At 45.6% G+C, this 15,833-nt stretch overlaps 1 protein-coding gene across 1 annotated transcript in view; it reads left to right on the forward strand.

Moving 5' to 3' along the window:
• Positions 1-15,833, forward strand: part of SI (sucrase-isomaltase) — a 132,996-nt gene that overhangs the window by 23,478 nt on the left and 93,685 nt on the right. Inside the window, exons 4-5 of the mRNA XM_083364319.1 lie at positions 2,335-2,455; positions 3,711-3,820. Coding sequence (XP_083220445.1) covers positions 2,335-2,455; positions 3,711-3,820 — 231 coding nt within the window. The remainder of the gene's footprint in view (positions 1-2,334; positions 2,456-3,710; positions 3,821-15,833) is intronic.

Here is a 15,833-nt window from a genome sequence, read left to right on the forward strand (position 1 = left end):
AGACCACTCGGAGGCTTCAACTGGTGCAGAATGCGGCCGCGCGAGTTGTAATGGGGGTTTCCCGATACTCCCATGTAACACCTCTACTCCGCGAGCTGCATTGGCTTCCGGTTGCCCTCCGGGTGAAATTCAAGGTGCTGGTTATCACCTATAAAGCCCTACATGGCCTGGGTCCGGGTTATTTGAGGGAACACCTGCTGCCGGCATCAAATGCCCTTCGCCCAGTGCGCTCCCACAGGGAGGGTCTGCTCAGGGTTCCGCCGGTGAGAGATTGCCGGCGGGTGACACCCAGGGATAGGGCCTTCTCGGTGGGAGCGCCTGCCCTCTGGAACCAGCTGCCGGTAGAGCTGAGGACTGCTCCTGACCTCCGATCATTCCGCCGGGGCCTGAAGACCTGGCTCTTTGAGCTCTCGGGCCCAGGCTGAGGAGAAAATTTTAACTGGGGTTTTAATCAACAGGGTGAATTTAATGCTTTTTTAATTGGTTTTAACTTTTGTATGTTTCGATTTTAATTCCCTGTAAACCGCCCTGAGTCCTCAGGGAAAGGGCGGTATACAAATGCAAATATTATTATTATTATTATTATTATTATTAAAATTGTACTTGCCATCATATAAGGACTGCTACCTATTTATACAACCTCTTGCAGCAAATATTAGAAGATGCATGGCTGACTGTGATTAGTAAATGCACAAGTCATCAATAACATTCCACAGTTCTATATGAGAGGTAAAGTATATATTTACAGTAAACATAAGCCTCAGGTGAGATGGGCAGCAAACAAATTTAATAAATAAATAAAAATAAAGTTCTAATTCCATAGTATAAAAAAAGAAAAAAAAGAAAAGACAGAGGGAAAAACAATGAATTAACTAAATACAGAACAAACAAAAATAATTACAGAAAGCAAAAATAACTCTCAGATAAAATCCAAGTTAGCTGCCCACACTCCACCAGCTGGGACTTAAAAGTTGATTGAAATGGAACAGTCTTAACCTATTTATGGAATTGCATCAAATGAGGGACTGCCTATACTTGGTGGAGAGAGTACTCTGTAATTCTCATCCAGTTCCTGTGATAAAGGTTTCTGATAAGAGTAAAGAACCATGCAAGAAGCCTCAGGTTTTTGCCATTCATAATATCAAAAGCCAATTTAAATTCTGCAGAGGGATTATTTGTCCATGTCGTACATCTTTCAGCCAGTTGGTATAAAATCAGGTCTTCTCTGTCTGTTCATCTGCAGTGATTTCTTCACTATCCATCCAGTCCTTGAATTTATTACAGAGGTGCCTTCTACAAAGATTTCCCAATTAGGCTTAGGAAGCTAATGGAATAATAGTTAATTAGATCAAATGTGAGCCCTTTCTTGTGAACAGGAACAATTACAATCATATCAGTCTTCTGAAAACTATCCAGAGGAGTTAGTAAATGTGAAGAAGGCAGCCAGAATTGGAATCCACTAGTCAGCATTATTCTTTATCATTTCTGAAGGAGTACAATTTGAAGCCAACGGCTTTGTCACTCTTCAGCTGGCCTGTCAGTCTTTTACCTTCTGAGTTGTAATTGGAAAACATCTTGGGAACATCTCCTTTGGTGGTGAATTTCCAAGTCATGACTCTGTTTAGACTAGCTATTGGGATTAATATCCTCTGCTGTAATGTGTGGTGAAGATATTACTTAAGCTTCATCATTGAAGTAGTTTGTGTAGTTGTACACATCCTCCACCCAAAAATGATATCCCCACTGTATGAAAGGAAGAGGATCTATTCCTGTTTTGGTCCAGTTATTGGAAGAAAGTGAATTTCCATATTTCCTTTTACTAAAGGTTTGTCAGGCTTTTGGCAGCTGACTGAACTGAATGAATTTTTTTCCCCAGTTCACAGAGTTCTCTTTAAAAGATGTATTAAGTTTGGAAAAGTAGCAGCACACATTTTCCAGCAAGTGAATTAATTTAATGTTTAGAATTAATCCCAAAGTTTATTAAGACAGAGACTTTACGAGTCATTTTTCCACAGCCCTAAGTACGAAAGGAAGTTCTTTTTATTGATAAAAATATGTTAGCTACTGTTGCTTATATAACAGTTGCTTGAATGTTTGTAAGTCTGAAAACCAACTCTTAATGGTAATTTGGACCATTTATAAGTACAAATATGTTTGCAAAAGAAATCCAATATATGAAAACTATGAATCCACTTACAAAGTCAGTGATAATTGATTTCAAACTGTGCAGCTTGCTTGTCATTAATAATCACACACATGCTATTGTCCAAAAATTATTCTGGAGTTTATTTTGATGGTCACAGTTCTGATTTCCTTTTAATGCTGATGATACAGGATCTGTGTGTACTCCGTGGCTGTTGCTGGGATCCTCAGAATGAAACACATGTACCTTGGTGTTACTTTTCAGAAAACCATGGGTACCAAGTTCAAGGAAGCATATCAGATACAAATTCAGGTAAGTAGAAGAAGCCTAATCTCCAGACTGATTAAATATTTATAGGCACAAAACATGCCCAGGTCATGAAAATAAGGCAATGAATATAAAATGTAATATAAAAATATTTTCAGCATATGGGTAAACTTAATGCTTAATCTCTTTCTTACCAATAATCTTAAAAATGGATAGATCAAGTATCTTTTTCATGTCTGCACCAATTAATGTGGGAAAAAGAAGCAGCCATTCCTAATTCTTAAACGTTCTGAGTTAGGAGGCTAAGTTAGCATGTTTGTTAATAACATTTTGCTAGTTAATAAGAAGTTGAGGTTTGTAATTATTTTAGGTAGGTAATAGAGTTAAAATTGAGGATTTGTTTTCTACTATTTTTGTCACTTCTAAATATAAAATGAATACATATAAAAATAAATTATTTTCCCAGTATTTTATTATGCGTTGTTTAATTGTTTAGCATGACTTCATCTTGCACCATAAAGAAATAAATAAAACTAATTGTTAATTGAGCACCATAAAGATGGGATATTAATGATTCATATAATCGGAAAATCCACAAGTTGTAACAGAACTAGGAAAGTATCTGACAATGTTTTCAGGACTTAAGAAGATCTTCCTTTTGCTTTATGTATAGATCCAGTGTTTTTTTTAGAACCCTGCAGATTAAGCAAAAATTTTTTGGAAACCTGGTCCATTAGCAAACTGAATTTTTTTTGAAACCTGGTCCATTAGCAAACTGAAAATTTTTTGAAACCTGGTCCATTAGCAAACTGAAGTCAACCTGGTCCATTAGCAAACGTTTAATCCTTGTAAATTTATCAATGACTAAATGCAATGCAGAAAATTCCTATAGCATTTTTCAGGAGCAGCAGTTTCCATGCAATGAGAAAGGCAGTATAGAGGCTTCCACAATGAAATGAATCAACTAAAAAGGCTGCATAATACGGAGGCAGGTTCAATGCCTGTTTTGCTCTATAATTCATTGGCTGATTTTGTCATAGAAGTTCACCCTATTCAACTTCCTTTATTTGATTGTTACGTAAAAAAAATAGAAGCTGGATTGAAAAATGTTTCAGATATATTGAACACAGATTTAATCTAAGGATCAGAGTGGACAGGAAGGTTTATCAGTAAACTGCATGCCCTATTCTTTTACTTTCCTTTGTCCTGGAAGAGGAGTACTTAGTAGACCACAGATTACTACTGTTATTGTCAATTCTGGAAGTAACACCCTTTCTTTCTTCCTTCCCTCCCTTCTTAGGATTTGAAGCTACTCTAGTAAGACGACCTTCTCCGTCCCTGTTTGGAAGTGATATTGAAAAGATTCACCTCACTGCGGAATACCAAACAGCAAACCGATTTCATTTTAAGGTTAGAATGTTTTTTTTTTTAAAATGAAATATGTTCAACCAAAAGATCATGGAATGTGAGTGGCTGGCAACTAGATGTCGTGGTTCTGATGAATGAGACAAATCAAACAAAGTGCAAGCATTGTTTATCTAAAAAGTCTTAATCATAAAATGAAACATCGGCACTCATGGAGGGATGCCAGAATCTGAAATCTCCTCCCCCCAAACCCATCATAACACACACACAATCCCCGCTCTTATCTACATGTCATAAATCACATTATCCCATTAGTTTCACCTATGAGGTCTCTCCTCCCATTCTGTACCTGGGCTTCTTATCTTCTCAAAATAGACATTAGAAAAATTTCCTCCCTTCAAGATTCAAAGTGAAGCAGTTTAAACAAAAGGCTGTCTCTTACATTGTCACTAGACCTATTAGGACTCCTTAATAGGGAATGAAGAGATGAATGAATGACAAACTGATGCCATAATGTATCATTGTGCACAAATTGCAGGCAAATGTCCTATTTTCAGTCTGTACAATGTCATCATTTTTTCTAGATATTCTAGATCTAGATTGTAAAACTCCAGATGTCCATTAGATAACATCAAAGAGATATAGAAAGCACTCAATATTTGCTAACATATGGTGAACATCTGGAATTTTGCAGCTCAGATCTATTCTGTATCTTCAAAGATAAAAATAAAATATTCATTTGAAAGGGTGTGTTGTCCAAATATAGAATATTGTATCTAAAACAAAACCAATCTTAAGATTGATCATCTTAAAGTAAAATGTTCTGCATATTAAGGCAAATAAATGTAAGCATGCAATGTCCTATTTCATATTTATTTAGGAACAAGCTACTTAAAATATACTTTCTATAAAAATATATTCCAGTAAAATGCCTTAAGTTCAGCATTCTCATGTTAGTTCATAGCCAATATGAAGTTTTTCAGGACATTTCAGATATTCACTGAGAAACCCATCTGTCTGGTTTGCCAGATTTAATTCTATTAGTAAAAAAGCATGTATGAAGCTTTATAAACTTTTGAATTGAATGCCTGTGATCATGTAGCAATAGCAATAGCACTTAGACTTATATAACATCTCATAGTGCTTTACAGCATCTCTGGGCAATTTACAATGTCAGCATTTTACCAACCTCGGAAGGATGGAAGGCTGAGTCAATGTTGACCTCTGTCAGGATCAAAACCCTGGCTGTGGGCATAGTTTGCCTGCAATACTGCATTCTAACCCCTGCATCATTGGGGCTCACTGTAGGATTTGATACATAGAAAATGAAGAAATTCAAACATGGTCTGCAATTATGAAAACCGTTTTTAACATACTTTAAAGGTTATTGAAAGACATTACTTTGAATTTCTGATAACAGAGTGATGAAACAACTAAAAAGATGCTTTTGATTTTTGGGAACAGAGAATGCTTAGTCAGTCTAGAAATCTGCAGCTGTAGAGATTTCTCTAAAAGGGACATGGTGGATCAGTGGGTTAGGATGCTGAGCTTGTCGATCAGAAGGTTGGCAGTTTGGCGGGTCGAATCCCGAGTGCCGCATAACAGTGAGCGCCTGTTACTCGTTCCAGCTTCTGCCAACCTAGCAGTTTGAAAGCACATAAAAATGCAAGTAGAAAAATAGGGACCACTACGGTGGGAAGGTAACAGCGTTCCGTGTGCCTTTGGTGTCTAGTCATGCCAGCCACATGACCATGGAGACGTCCTTGGACAAGTGCTGGCTCTTCGGCTTTGAAACAGAGATGAGCACCGGCCCCTAGAGTTGGAAACAACTAGCATGCATGTGCGGGGGAACCTTTACCTTTACCTTTAGAGATTTCTCTAACAAATACCACCCTTTACAATACAAGAGACTGTAGAGATCAGAGCACAAATACATTGAAGTACAACTTTTGATATCAGAAATTGAAGCTTAAAGAAGTGTAGTTACAAGCCCTCTGTCATGGTTCTTGTATTATATATGTAAACATTCCTTTAATCAATGTATATATATGTTAACAGTACAAATAAGAAGGCATCGCCTAGCATATAAGGTAAAACCGCCTGACAGAAATACACGCGGGAACTTTGACAGCTGTCAAAGTTCCTCGCACCACGCAGGCGCCACCACTGACAGCTCGCGGCTGTCAAACGCCGGACTACGAAGAAGCCTGAGCTGTCAAAGCACCCACCGTACAGCGCAGGCGCAACCACTGACAGCTCGCGGCTGTCAAAACACCAAGACACGCGGAAGCCGGAGCTGTCAACAAAAGACGACGCGGATTGGTCCCTGCCTGACAGGGCGCCAAAATGAACACCGCTGATTGGTCCTCGCTACCAGCTGCCGGCTATAAAAGCCGGACAAGTTATTCTATGTTTGCCTTGCTCTTAATAAATCTGTTGTTGAACTAGCCTGTCGTCCCGAGTGGTCCTTCGGCTACTTCACTGGCGACGAAGGTGGGATCGCTCCGGAGCTGAAGTCACGGCCGAGGAAGAGAGTTCCCGGCAAGAGCTGTCACGGTAGTTTTAACTTCCATCGGAGCAACCCAGGACCGGACGACATGGCAAACTTCGGCCGTGTGAGGGAGTTTGATACCCGCCATCCCGAGAGATGGCAATCACACCTCGGCCAAGTCGAGGGATTTCTCCTCGTCAGTAAAATCACTGACGACCGAGCAAAGGCCGCCGCTCTGCTGTACATCAGCGGGCCCCCGGTGTACGACGCAGCCGTCGGGCTGTTCAGCCCAGTGCCCATCACGGAAGTCTCCTACGCTGACCTGGTGGACCAGCTGAACAAGTACTACATGCCAGCGCGTTCAGAACTGTACTGGCGGGTGCAATTCGCACAAAAGAAACAACGGCAGGACGAGCCCGCCAACGAATTCATTGCCGGGGTCAGACACGCCGCGCGGAACTGCTCCTTCCCCGACCTGGAAGACCGCATCAGAGACCAGGTGGTGATCGGTCTGAGGGACGAGAAGCTACAGAAGAAACTGACGTCCAAACCCGACATGAACCTGGCAGAGCTGACCAGGGAGATCATGGCATATGAACACAGCCACAAGAAGAAGCCGACGAACACGACCCCAGAGACCCCCGCGACCGTCTACCAGGAAAGCGCAACCTTCAGCGACAGCGGAGAGTCAGTAGACTTCACCGATGGAGAAGCCCTACAGCGCAGGATGGAGCACCGGCAGCCGAGGAGGGGAAAAACGTCGGACCGCCGCGGATCCAGGAACCCACCACCGCCACCACCGCGTTACGAGCCACGGGCCGCCTGTGCCAGCTGCGGGGGCAACCATGCCCGAGGAAGCTGCCGTTTTAGGAACGCGAAATGCCACAACTGCGGGAAGACTGGCCACATCAAGCCGGTGTGCCGCAGCAAGGGCCGGGACAACATCAATGAGGTGGAGGCAAACCCCCCAGGTAGGCCGGCTGCCCAGGCCAGCAGAGAAACCCCACCAGGCCCCCTGGTAGAGACAATTGACAGGGTAAACAGCATAAGCTCCAAAGTTAAGATCTGGGTCAGAATTCAGGGGGTGCCCTGCCACATGGAGGTAGATTCTGGGTCAGCAGTCTCATTAATTTCGCTGACAACCTATCAGGAAATCTGTCAGAAAGGCCGAAGACAAATTCCCCTGAAACAAACTCAGGTACACCTTGCAGACTTCCAGAAAACCCCTATTCCGTTGGAAGGGAAAGCCAAGGTCCTGGTGCAGTATAAGGGGTTCAAGGGTCCCCTGGAGGTTTTAGTTATGCCAGGGAATCGTACCAACTTGATAGGGCTAAACTGGTTCACTCCACTAGGCATCGCCTTAACGGGGGTTAATACCATTCAAACACCTAGCCTAGAAGCCGTTTGCGAAAGGTACGCCGACGTTTTCGATGGCACTTTAGGGAAATATACAGGTTCCCCCATTTCCCTGCAACTAAATCCAGCAATTCAACCAATTAAAATAAGAGCTAGGAGGGTACCTTTCGCCCTTAAAGAAAAAATTGAAAACGAGCTTGACCGACTCGTGGGACTAGGGGTACTGGAACCAACAGAAGGGGGAACCTGGGAGACCCCTATTGTCACCCCAATCAAACCTAATGGCGAAGTGAGACTGTGCGCAGACTATAAAGCGACAGTCAACCTAGCCCTCAGCCCCCATGCTTACCCGGTGCCAGCGGTAAGGGACGTATTTGCTTCCATCCGCTCTGGCACCATTTTCGCCAAGCTCGATCTCACACAGGCGTATTTACAGCTGCCTGTCACAGACGACACCGCGGAAGCTCAAACTATTGTCACCCACCGCGGTGCTTTTAAAGTAAAGAGGCTACAATTCGGCATATCTGCAGCCCCGGGTATTTTTCAGGGCATCATGGAAAAGACCCTGAAGGGAATACCCGGGGTCTGCCCCTATTTCGACGATGTTCTCATCGCCGGGGAAAACGAAGCTAGTTTAGCTGACAGGTTGTCAGCTGTGCTGAGCCGGCTCAGAGAAGCCGGTCTCAAACTTAAGCGGGAGAAGTGCTCTATTGGAGTCACTTCTACAGAATTCCTAGGGTATAAAATTGATAGCCAGGGCATCCACCCCACCGCTGAAAAACTAATGGCTATTCAAACCGCACCCAGCCCTAGGAATAAGCAAGAGCTTCAATCCTTTTTGGGGCTGTTAAACTTTTACCATGCCTTCATTCCCCACAAAGCCACTATTGCAGAGCCGCTCCATAGGCTCCTAGACAAAGGTACAACTTGGTCCTGGACCAAGGAACATGAGAACAGTTTCCAATCGTTAAAAAAGCTTATCTGTCACAGCTCAACTATCACCCTTTTCAAGGAAGACACCCCAATATGCATCGCTTGCGATGCCTCTCCCTATGGAATCGGGGCTGTATTAAGTCACATATTCAAGGACGGTACACAAAGACCCATAGCTTTCTATTCACGCACTCTGACCAAAGCTGAAAGAAACTATGCACAAATTGACAGGGAAGCCCTAGCGATAGTGGCAGGGGTCAAAAAATTTCACGATTATCTGTATGGAAGACCATTTACTATATTTACAGATCACAAACCCCTGCTAGGCATATTTACTTGGAATAAAACTACTCCACAAATCCTCTCCCCGAGAATTTTAAGATGGTCAACATTTTTAGCAGCCTATTCTTATCAGCTAATACATAAACCAGGTAAAGAATTGGGCCATGCTGACTGCCTCAGCAGACTGCCCATACAAACCAGGGACTCAGACCCAGCCCCAGCCAGCGGGATTTTAGCAATCTCCCAACTTCCAGAATGCCCCCTGACTGCAAACATTATAGCCAATAATTCAACAAAAGATAAAATACTTGCCAGAGTCCTCAAATGGGCCACAACTGGGTGGCCAACTCAAAACCCACAACCCCAATTCCAACCTTATTATAACAGGAAAAATGAGATTTCAACACACAGAGGTTGCCTGCTATGGGGAAATAGGGTCATCATACCAGAGAAAAACATAGACCAAACATTGCACATTTTACATGAAGGGCACCCTGGAATTGTAAAAATGAAGGCGATGGCCAGAAGTTATGTGTGGTGGCCCGGCATAGATAAACAAATTGAACAGTATGTGGGTGGGTGTTACACCTGTCAGGAGACCAGGAATGAACCACCCCAGGCACCAATCCATAAATGGGAGACTACAAGGAACCCTTGGTCACGTATACATATAGATTTTGCAGGACCTATCCAGGGCCAAAGTTTCTTAATTGTAGTGGACAGCTATTCCAAATGGCTGGAAGTCACACCCCTTAGGAAAACAACGTCCACAGCCACTATTCAAGCCTTACGAAAAATATTCGCAACACACGGCCTACCTGATACCATAGTTTCTGACAATGGACCTCAATTCACCTCTCGTGAATTTCAGATCTTCGCTACGAGGAATTGTATTAGGCTGGTCACGTCGGCGCCGTTCCACCCATCGTCGAACGGAATGGCTGAAATTATGGTACGATACACAAAAGAAGCCTTGAAAAAATTCGTTAAAGGAAACTGGCAAAGGCGACTCAGCCAGTTCCTCTTATCACAACACACAACACCATGCTCTACAACTAGCAAATCACCAGCAGAATTAAGATGGGGGAGGAGGCTAATAACACGTCTCGACAGACTGCACCCTGACACAGCCCCAGAAGAAAAACAGCACCCCCACCCCGGCCGCAAACTCAACCCGGGTCAATTAATATGGGCACGTTCATACACAGATAAAAACAAGTGGGTCCAAGGGACAGTAATAAAACAAACAGGGCCCATCTCATACCTGGTAGCTACGCAAGCACAGGGCAACATACGCCGCCATATTGACCAGCTCAGACCCAGACAACCACCACACGCTTCTGAGCAACCACCCAGTGCCGACTTACAACCCCCACCGGAAATGCGGCCTATCCCAAACCAGGAAGCTGAGCACCAGGACGAAGAACCAGAACCAGAACACCCACCACCCCTTCGCCGCTCAACCAGGAATCGAAGACCACCCACCTACCTAAAAGACTATCAGTGGGCAGGTTCAAACATCCAAGAAGGAAGAAACGAACCAGGGGAGGGGTAAGGGGTGTATTATATATGTAAACATTCCTTTAATCAATGTATATATATGTTAACAGTACAAATAAGAAGGCATCGCCTAGCATATAAGGTAAAACCGCCTGACAGAAATACACGCGGGAACTTTGACAGCTGTCAAAGTTCCTCGCACCACGCAGGCGCCACCACTGACAGCTCGCGGCTGTCAAACGCCGGACTACGAAGAAGCCTGAGCTGTCAAAGCACCCACCGTACAGCACAGGCGCAACCACTGACAGCTCGCGGCTGTCAAAACACCAAGACACGCGGAAGCCGGAGCTGTCAACAAAAGACGACGCGGATTGGTCCCTATTTCCCCATAGCAGGCAACCTCTGTGTGTTGAAATCTCATTTTTCCTGTTATAATAAGGTTGGAATTGGGGTTGTGGGTTTTGAGTTGGCCACCCAGTTGTGGCCCATTTGAGGACTCTGGCAAGTATTTTATCTTTTGTTGAATTATTGGCTATAATGTTTGCAGTCAGGGGGCATTCTGGAAGTTGGGAGATTGCTAAAATCCCGCTGGCTGGGGCTGGGTCTGAGTCCCTGGTTTGTATGGGCAGTCTGCTGAGGCAGTCAGCATGGCCCAATTCTTTACCTGGTTTATGTATTAGCTGATAAGAATAGGCTGCTAAAAATGTTGACCATCTTAAAATTCTCGGGGAGAGGATTTGTGGAGTAGTTTTATTCCAAGTAAATATGCCTAGCAGGGGTTTGTGATCTGTAAATATAGTAAATGGTCTTCCATACAGATAATCGTGAAATTTTTTGACCCCTGCCACTATCGCTAGGGCTTCCCTGTCAATTTGTGCATAGTTTCTTTCAGCTTTGGTCAGAGTGCGTGAATAGAAAGCTATGGGTCTTTGTGTACCGTCCTTGAATATGTGACTTAATACAGCCCCGATTCCATAGGGAGAGGCATCGCAAGCGATGCATATTGGGGTGTCTTCCTTGAAAAGGGTGATAGTTGAGCTGTGACAGATAAGCTTTTTTAACGATTGGAAACTGTTCTCATGTTCCTTGGTCCAGGACCAAGTTGTACCTTTGTCTAGGAGCCTATGGAGCGGCTCTGCAATAGTGGCTTTGTGGGGAATGAAGGCATGGTAAAAGTTTAACAGCCCCAAAAAGGATTGAAGCTCTTGCTTATTCCTAGGGCTGGGTGCGGTTTGAATAGCCATTAGTTTTTCAGCGGTGGGGTGGATGCCCTGGCTATCAATTTTATACCCTAGGAATTCTGTAGAAGTGACTCCAATAGAGCACTTCTCCCGCTTAAGTTTGAGACCGGCTTCTCTGAGCCGGCTCAGCACAGCTGACAACCTGTCAGCTAAACTAGCTTCGTTTTCCCCGGCGATGAGAACATCGTCGAAATAGGGGCAGACCCCGGGTATTCCCTTCAGGGTCTTTTCCATGATGCCCTGAAAAATACCCGGGGCTGCAGATATGCCGAATTGTAGCCTCTTTACTTTAAAAGCACCGCGGTGGGTGACAATAGTTTGAGCTTCCGCGGTGTCGTCTGTGACAGGCAGCTGTAAATACGCCTGTGTGAGATCGAGCTTGGCGAAAATGGTGCCAGAGCGGATGGAAGCAAATACGTCCCTTACCGCTGGCACCGGGTAAGCATGGGGGCTGAGGGCTAGGTTGACTGTCGCTTTATAGTCTGCGCACAGTCTCACTTCGCCATTAGGTTTGATTGGGGTGACAATAGGGGTCTCCCAGGTTCCCCCTTCTGTTGGTTCCAGTACCCCTAGTCCCACGAGTCGGTCAAGCTCGTTTTCAATTTTTTCTTTAAGGGCGAAAGGTACCCTCCTAGCTCTTATTTTAATTGGTTGAATTGCTGGATTTAGTTGCAGGGAAATGGGGGAACCTGTATATTTCCCTAAAGTGCCATCGAAAACGTCGGCGTACCTTTCGCAAACGGCTTCTAGGCTAGGTGTTTGAATGGTATTAACCCCCGTTAAGGCGATGCCTAGTGGAGTGAACCAGTTTAGCCCTATCAAGTTGGTACGGTTCCCTGGCGTAACTAAAACCTCCAGGGGACCCTTGAACCCCTTATACTGCACCAGGACCTTGGCTTTCCCTTCCAACGGAATAGGGGTTTTCTGGAAGTCTGCAAGGTGTACCTGAGTTTGTTTCAGGGGAATTTGTCTTCGGCCTTTCTGACAGATTTCCTGATAGGTTGTCAGCGAAATTAATGAGACTGCTGACCCAGAATCTACCTCCATGTGGCAGGGCACCCCCTGAATTCTGACCCAGATCTTAACTTTGGAGCTTATGCTGTTTACCCTGTCAATTGTCTCTACCAGGGGGCCTGGTGGGGTTTCTCTGCTGGCCTGGGCAGCCGGCCTACCTGGGGGGTTTGCCTCCACCTCATTGATGTTGTCCCGGCCCTTGCTGCGGCACACCGGCTTGATGTGGCCAGTCTTCCCGCAGTTGTGGCATTTCGCGTTCCTAAAACGGCAGCTTCCTCGGGCATGGTTGCCCCCGCAGCTGGCACAGGCGGCCCGTGGCTCGTAACGCGGTGGTGGCGGTGGTGGGTTCTTGGATCCGCGGCGGTCCGACGTTTTTCCCCTCCTCGGCTGCCGGTGCTCCATCCTGCGCTGTAGGGCTTCTCCATCGGTGAAGTCTACTGACTCTCCGCTGTCGCTGAAGGTTGCGCTTTCCTGGTAGACGGTCGCGGGGGTCTCTGGGGTCGTGTTCGTCGGCTTCTTCTTGTGGCTGTGTTCATATGCCATGATCTCCCTGGTCAGCTCTGCCAGGTTCATGTCGGGTTTGGACGTCAGTTTCTTCTGTAGCTTCTCGTCCCTCAGACCGATCACCACCTGGTCTCTGATGCGGTCTTCCAGGTCGGGGAAGGAGCAGTTCCGCGCGGCGTGTCTGACCCCGGCAATGAATTCGTTGGCGGGCTCGTCCTGCCGTTGTTTCTTTTGTGCGAATTGCACCCGCCAGTACAGTTCTGAACGCGCTGGCATGTAGTACTTGTTCAGCTGGTCCACCAGGTCAGCGTAGGAGACTTCCGTGATGGGCACTGGGCTGAACAGCCCGACGGCTGCGTCGTACACCGGGGGCCCGCTGATGTACAGCAGAGCGGCGGCCCTTGCTCGGTCGTCAGTGATTTTACTGACGAGGAGAAATCCCTCGACTTGGCCGAGGTGTGATTGCCATCTCTCGGGATGGCGGGTATCAAAGGACCACTCGGGACGACAGGCTAGTTCAACAACAGATTTATTAAGAGCAAGGCAAACATAGAATAACTTGTCCGGCTTTTATAGCCGGCAGCTGGTAGCGAGGACCAATCAGCGGTGTTCATTTTGGCGCCCTGTCAGGCAGGGACCAATCCGCGTCGTCTTTTGTTGACAGCTCCGGCTTCCGCGTGTCTTGGTGTTTTGACAGCCGCGAGCTGTCAGTGGTTGCGCCTGCGCTGTACGGTGGGTGCTTTGACAGCTCAGGCTTCTTCGTAGTCCGGCGTTTGACAGCCGCGAGCTGTCAGTGGTGGCGCCTGCGTGGTGCGAGGAACTTTGACAGCTGTCAAAGTTCCCGCGTGTATTTCTGTCAGGCGGTTTTACCTTATATGCTAGGCGATGCCTTCTTATTTGTACTGTTAACATATATATACATTGATTAAAGGAATGTTTACATATATAATACACCCCTTACCCCTCCCCTGGTTCGTTTCTTCCTTCTTGGATGTTTGAACCTGCCCACTGATAGTCTTTTAGGTAGGTGGGTGGTCTTCGATTCCTGGTTGAGCGGCGAAGGGGTGGTGGGTGTTCTGGTTCTGGTTCTTCGTCCTGGTGCTCAGCTTCCTGGTTTGGGATAGGCCGCATTTCCGGTGGGGGTTGTAAGTCGGCACTGGGTGGTTGCTCAGAAGCGTGTGGTGGTTGTCTGGGTCTGAGCTGGTCAATATGGCGGCGTATGTTGCCCTGTGCTTGCGTAGCTACCAGGTATGAGATGGGCCCTGTTTGTTTTATTACTGTCCCTTGGACCCACTTGTTTTTATCTGTGTATGAACGTGCCCATATTAATTGACCCGGGTTGAGTTTGCGGCCGGGGTGGGGGTGCTGTTTTTCTTCTGGGGCTGTGTCAGGGTGCAGTCTGTCGAGACGTGTTATTAGCCTCCTCCCCCATCTTAATTCTGCTGGTGATTTGCTAGTTGTAGAGCATGGTGTTGTGTGTTGTGATAAGAGGAACTGGCTGAGTCGCCTTTGCCAGTTTCCTTTAACGAATTTTTTCAAGGCTTCTTTTGTGTATCGTACCATAATTTCAGCCATTCCGTTCGACGATGGGTGGAACGGCGCCGACGTGACCAGCCTAATACAATTCCTCGTAGCGAAGATCTGAAATTCACGAGAGGTGAATTGAGGTCCATTGTCAGAAACTATGGTATCAGGTAGGCCGTGTGTTGCGAATATTTTTCGTAAGGCTTGAATAGTGGCTGTGGACGTTGTTTTCCTAAGGGGTGTGACTTCCAGCCATTTGGAATAGCTGTCCACTACAATTAAGAAACTTTGGCCCTGGATAGGTCCTGCAAAATCTATATGTATACGTGACCAAGGGTTCCTTGTAGTCTCCCATTTATGGATTGGTGCCTGGGGTGGTTCATTCCTGGTCTCCTGACAGGTGTAACACCCACCCACATACTGTTCAATTTGTTTATCTATGCCGGGCCACCACACATAACTTCTGGCCATCGCCTTCATTTTTACAATTCCAGGGTGCCCTTCATGTAAAATGTGCAATGTTTGGTCTATGTTTTTCTCTGGTATGATGACCCTATTTCCCCATAGCAGGCAACCTCTGTGTGTTGAAATCTCATTTTTCCTGTTATAATAAGGTTGGAATTGGGGTTGTGGGTTTTGAGTTGGCCACCCAGTTGTGGCCCATTTGAGGACTCTGGCAAGTATTTTATCTTTTGTTGAATTATTGGCTATAATGTTTGCAGTCAGGGGGCATTCTGGAAGTTGGGAGATTGCTAAAATCCCGCTGGCTGGGGCTGGGTCTGAGTCCCTGGTTTGTATGGGCAGTCTGCTGAGGCAGTCAGCATGGCCCAATTCTTTACCTGGTTTATGTATTAGCTGATAAGAATAGGCTGCTAAAAATGTTGACCATCTTAAAATTCTCGGGGAGAGGATTTGTGGAGTAGTTTTATTCCAAGTAAATATGCCTAGCAGGGGTTTGTGATCTGTAAATATAGTAAATGGTCTTCCATACAGATAATCGTGAAATTTTTTGACCCCTGCCACTATCGCTAGGGCTTCCCTGTCAATTTGTGCATAGTTTCTTTCAGCTTTGGTCAGAGTGCGTGAATAGAAAGCTATGGGTCTTTGTGTACCGTCCTTGAATATGTGACTTAATACAGCCCCGATTCCATAGGGAGAGGCATCGCAAGCGATGCATATTGGGGTGTCTTCCTTGAAAAGGGTGATAGTTGAG

Source organism: Vipera ursinii (assembly GCF_947247035.1).
Source record: "Vipera ursinii genome assembly, chromosome: 5".
NCBI classification, from domain to species: Eukaryota; Metazoa; Chordata; class Lepidosauria; order Squamata; family Viperidae; genus Vipera; species Vipera ursinii.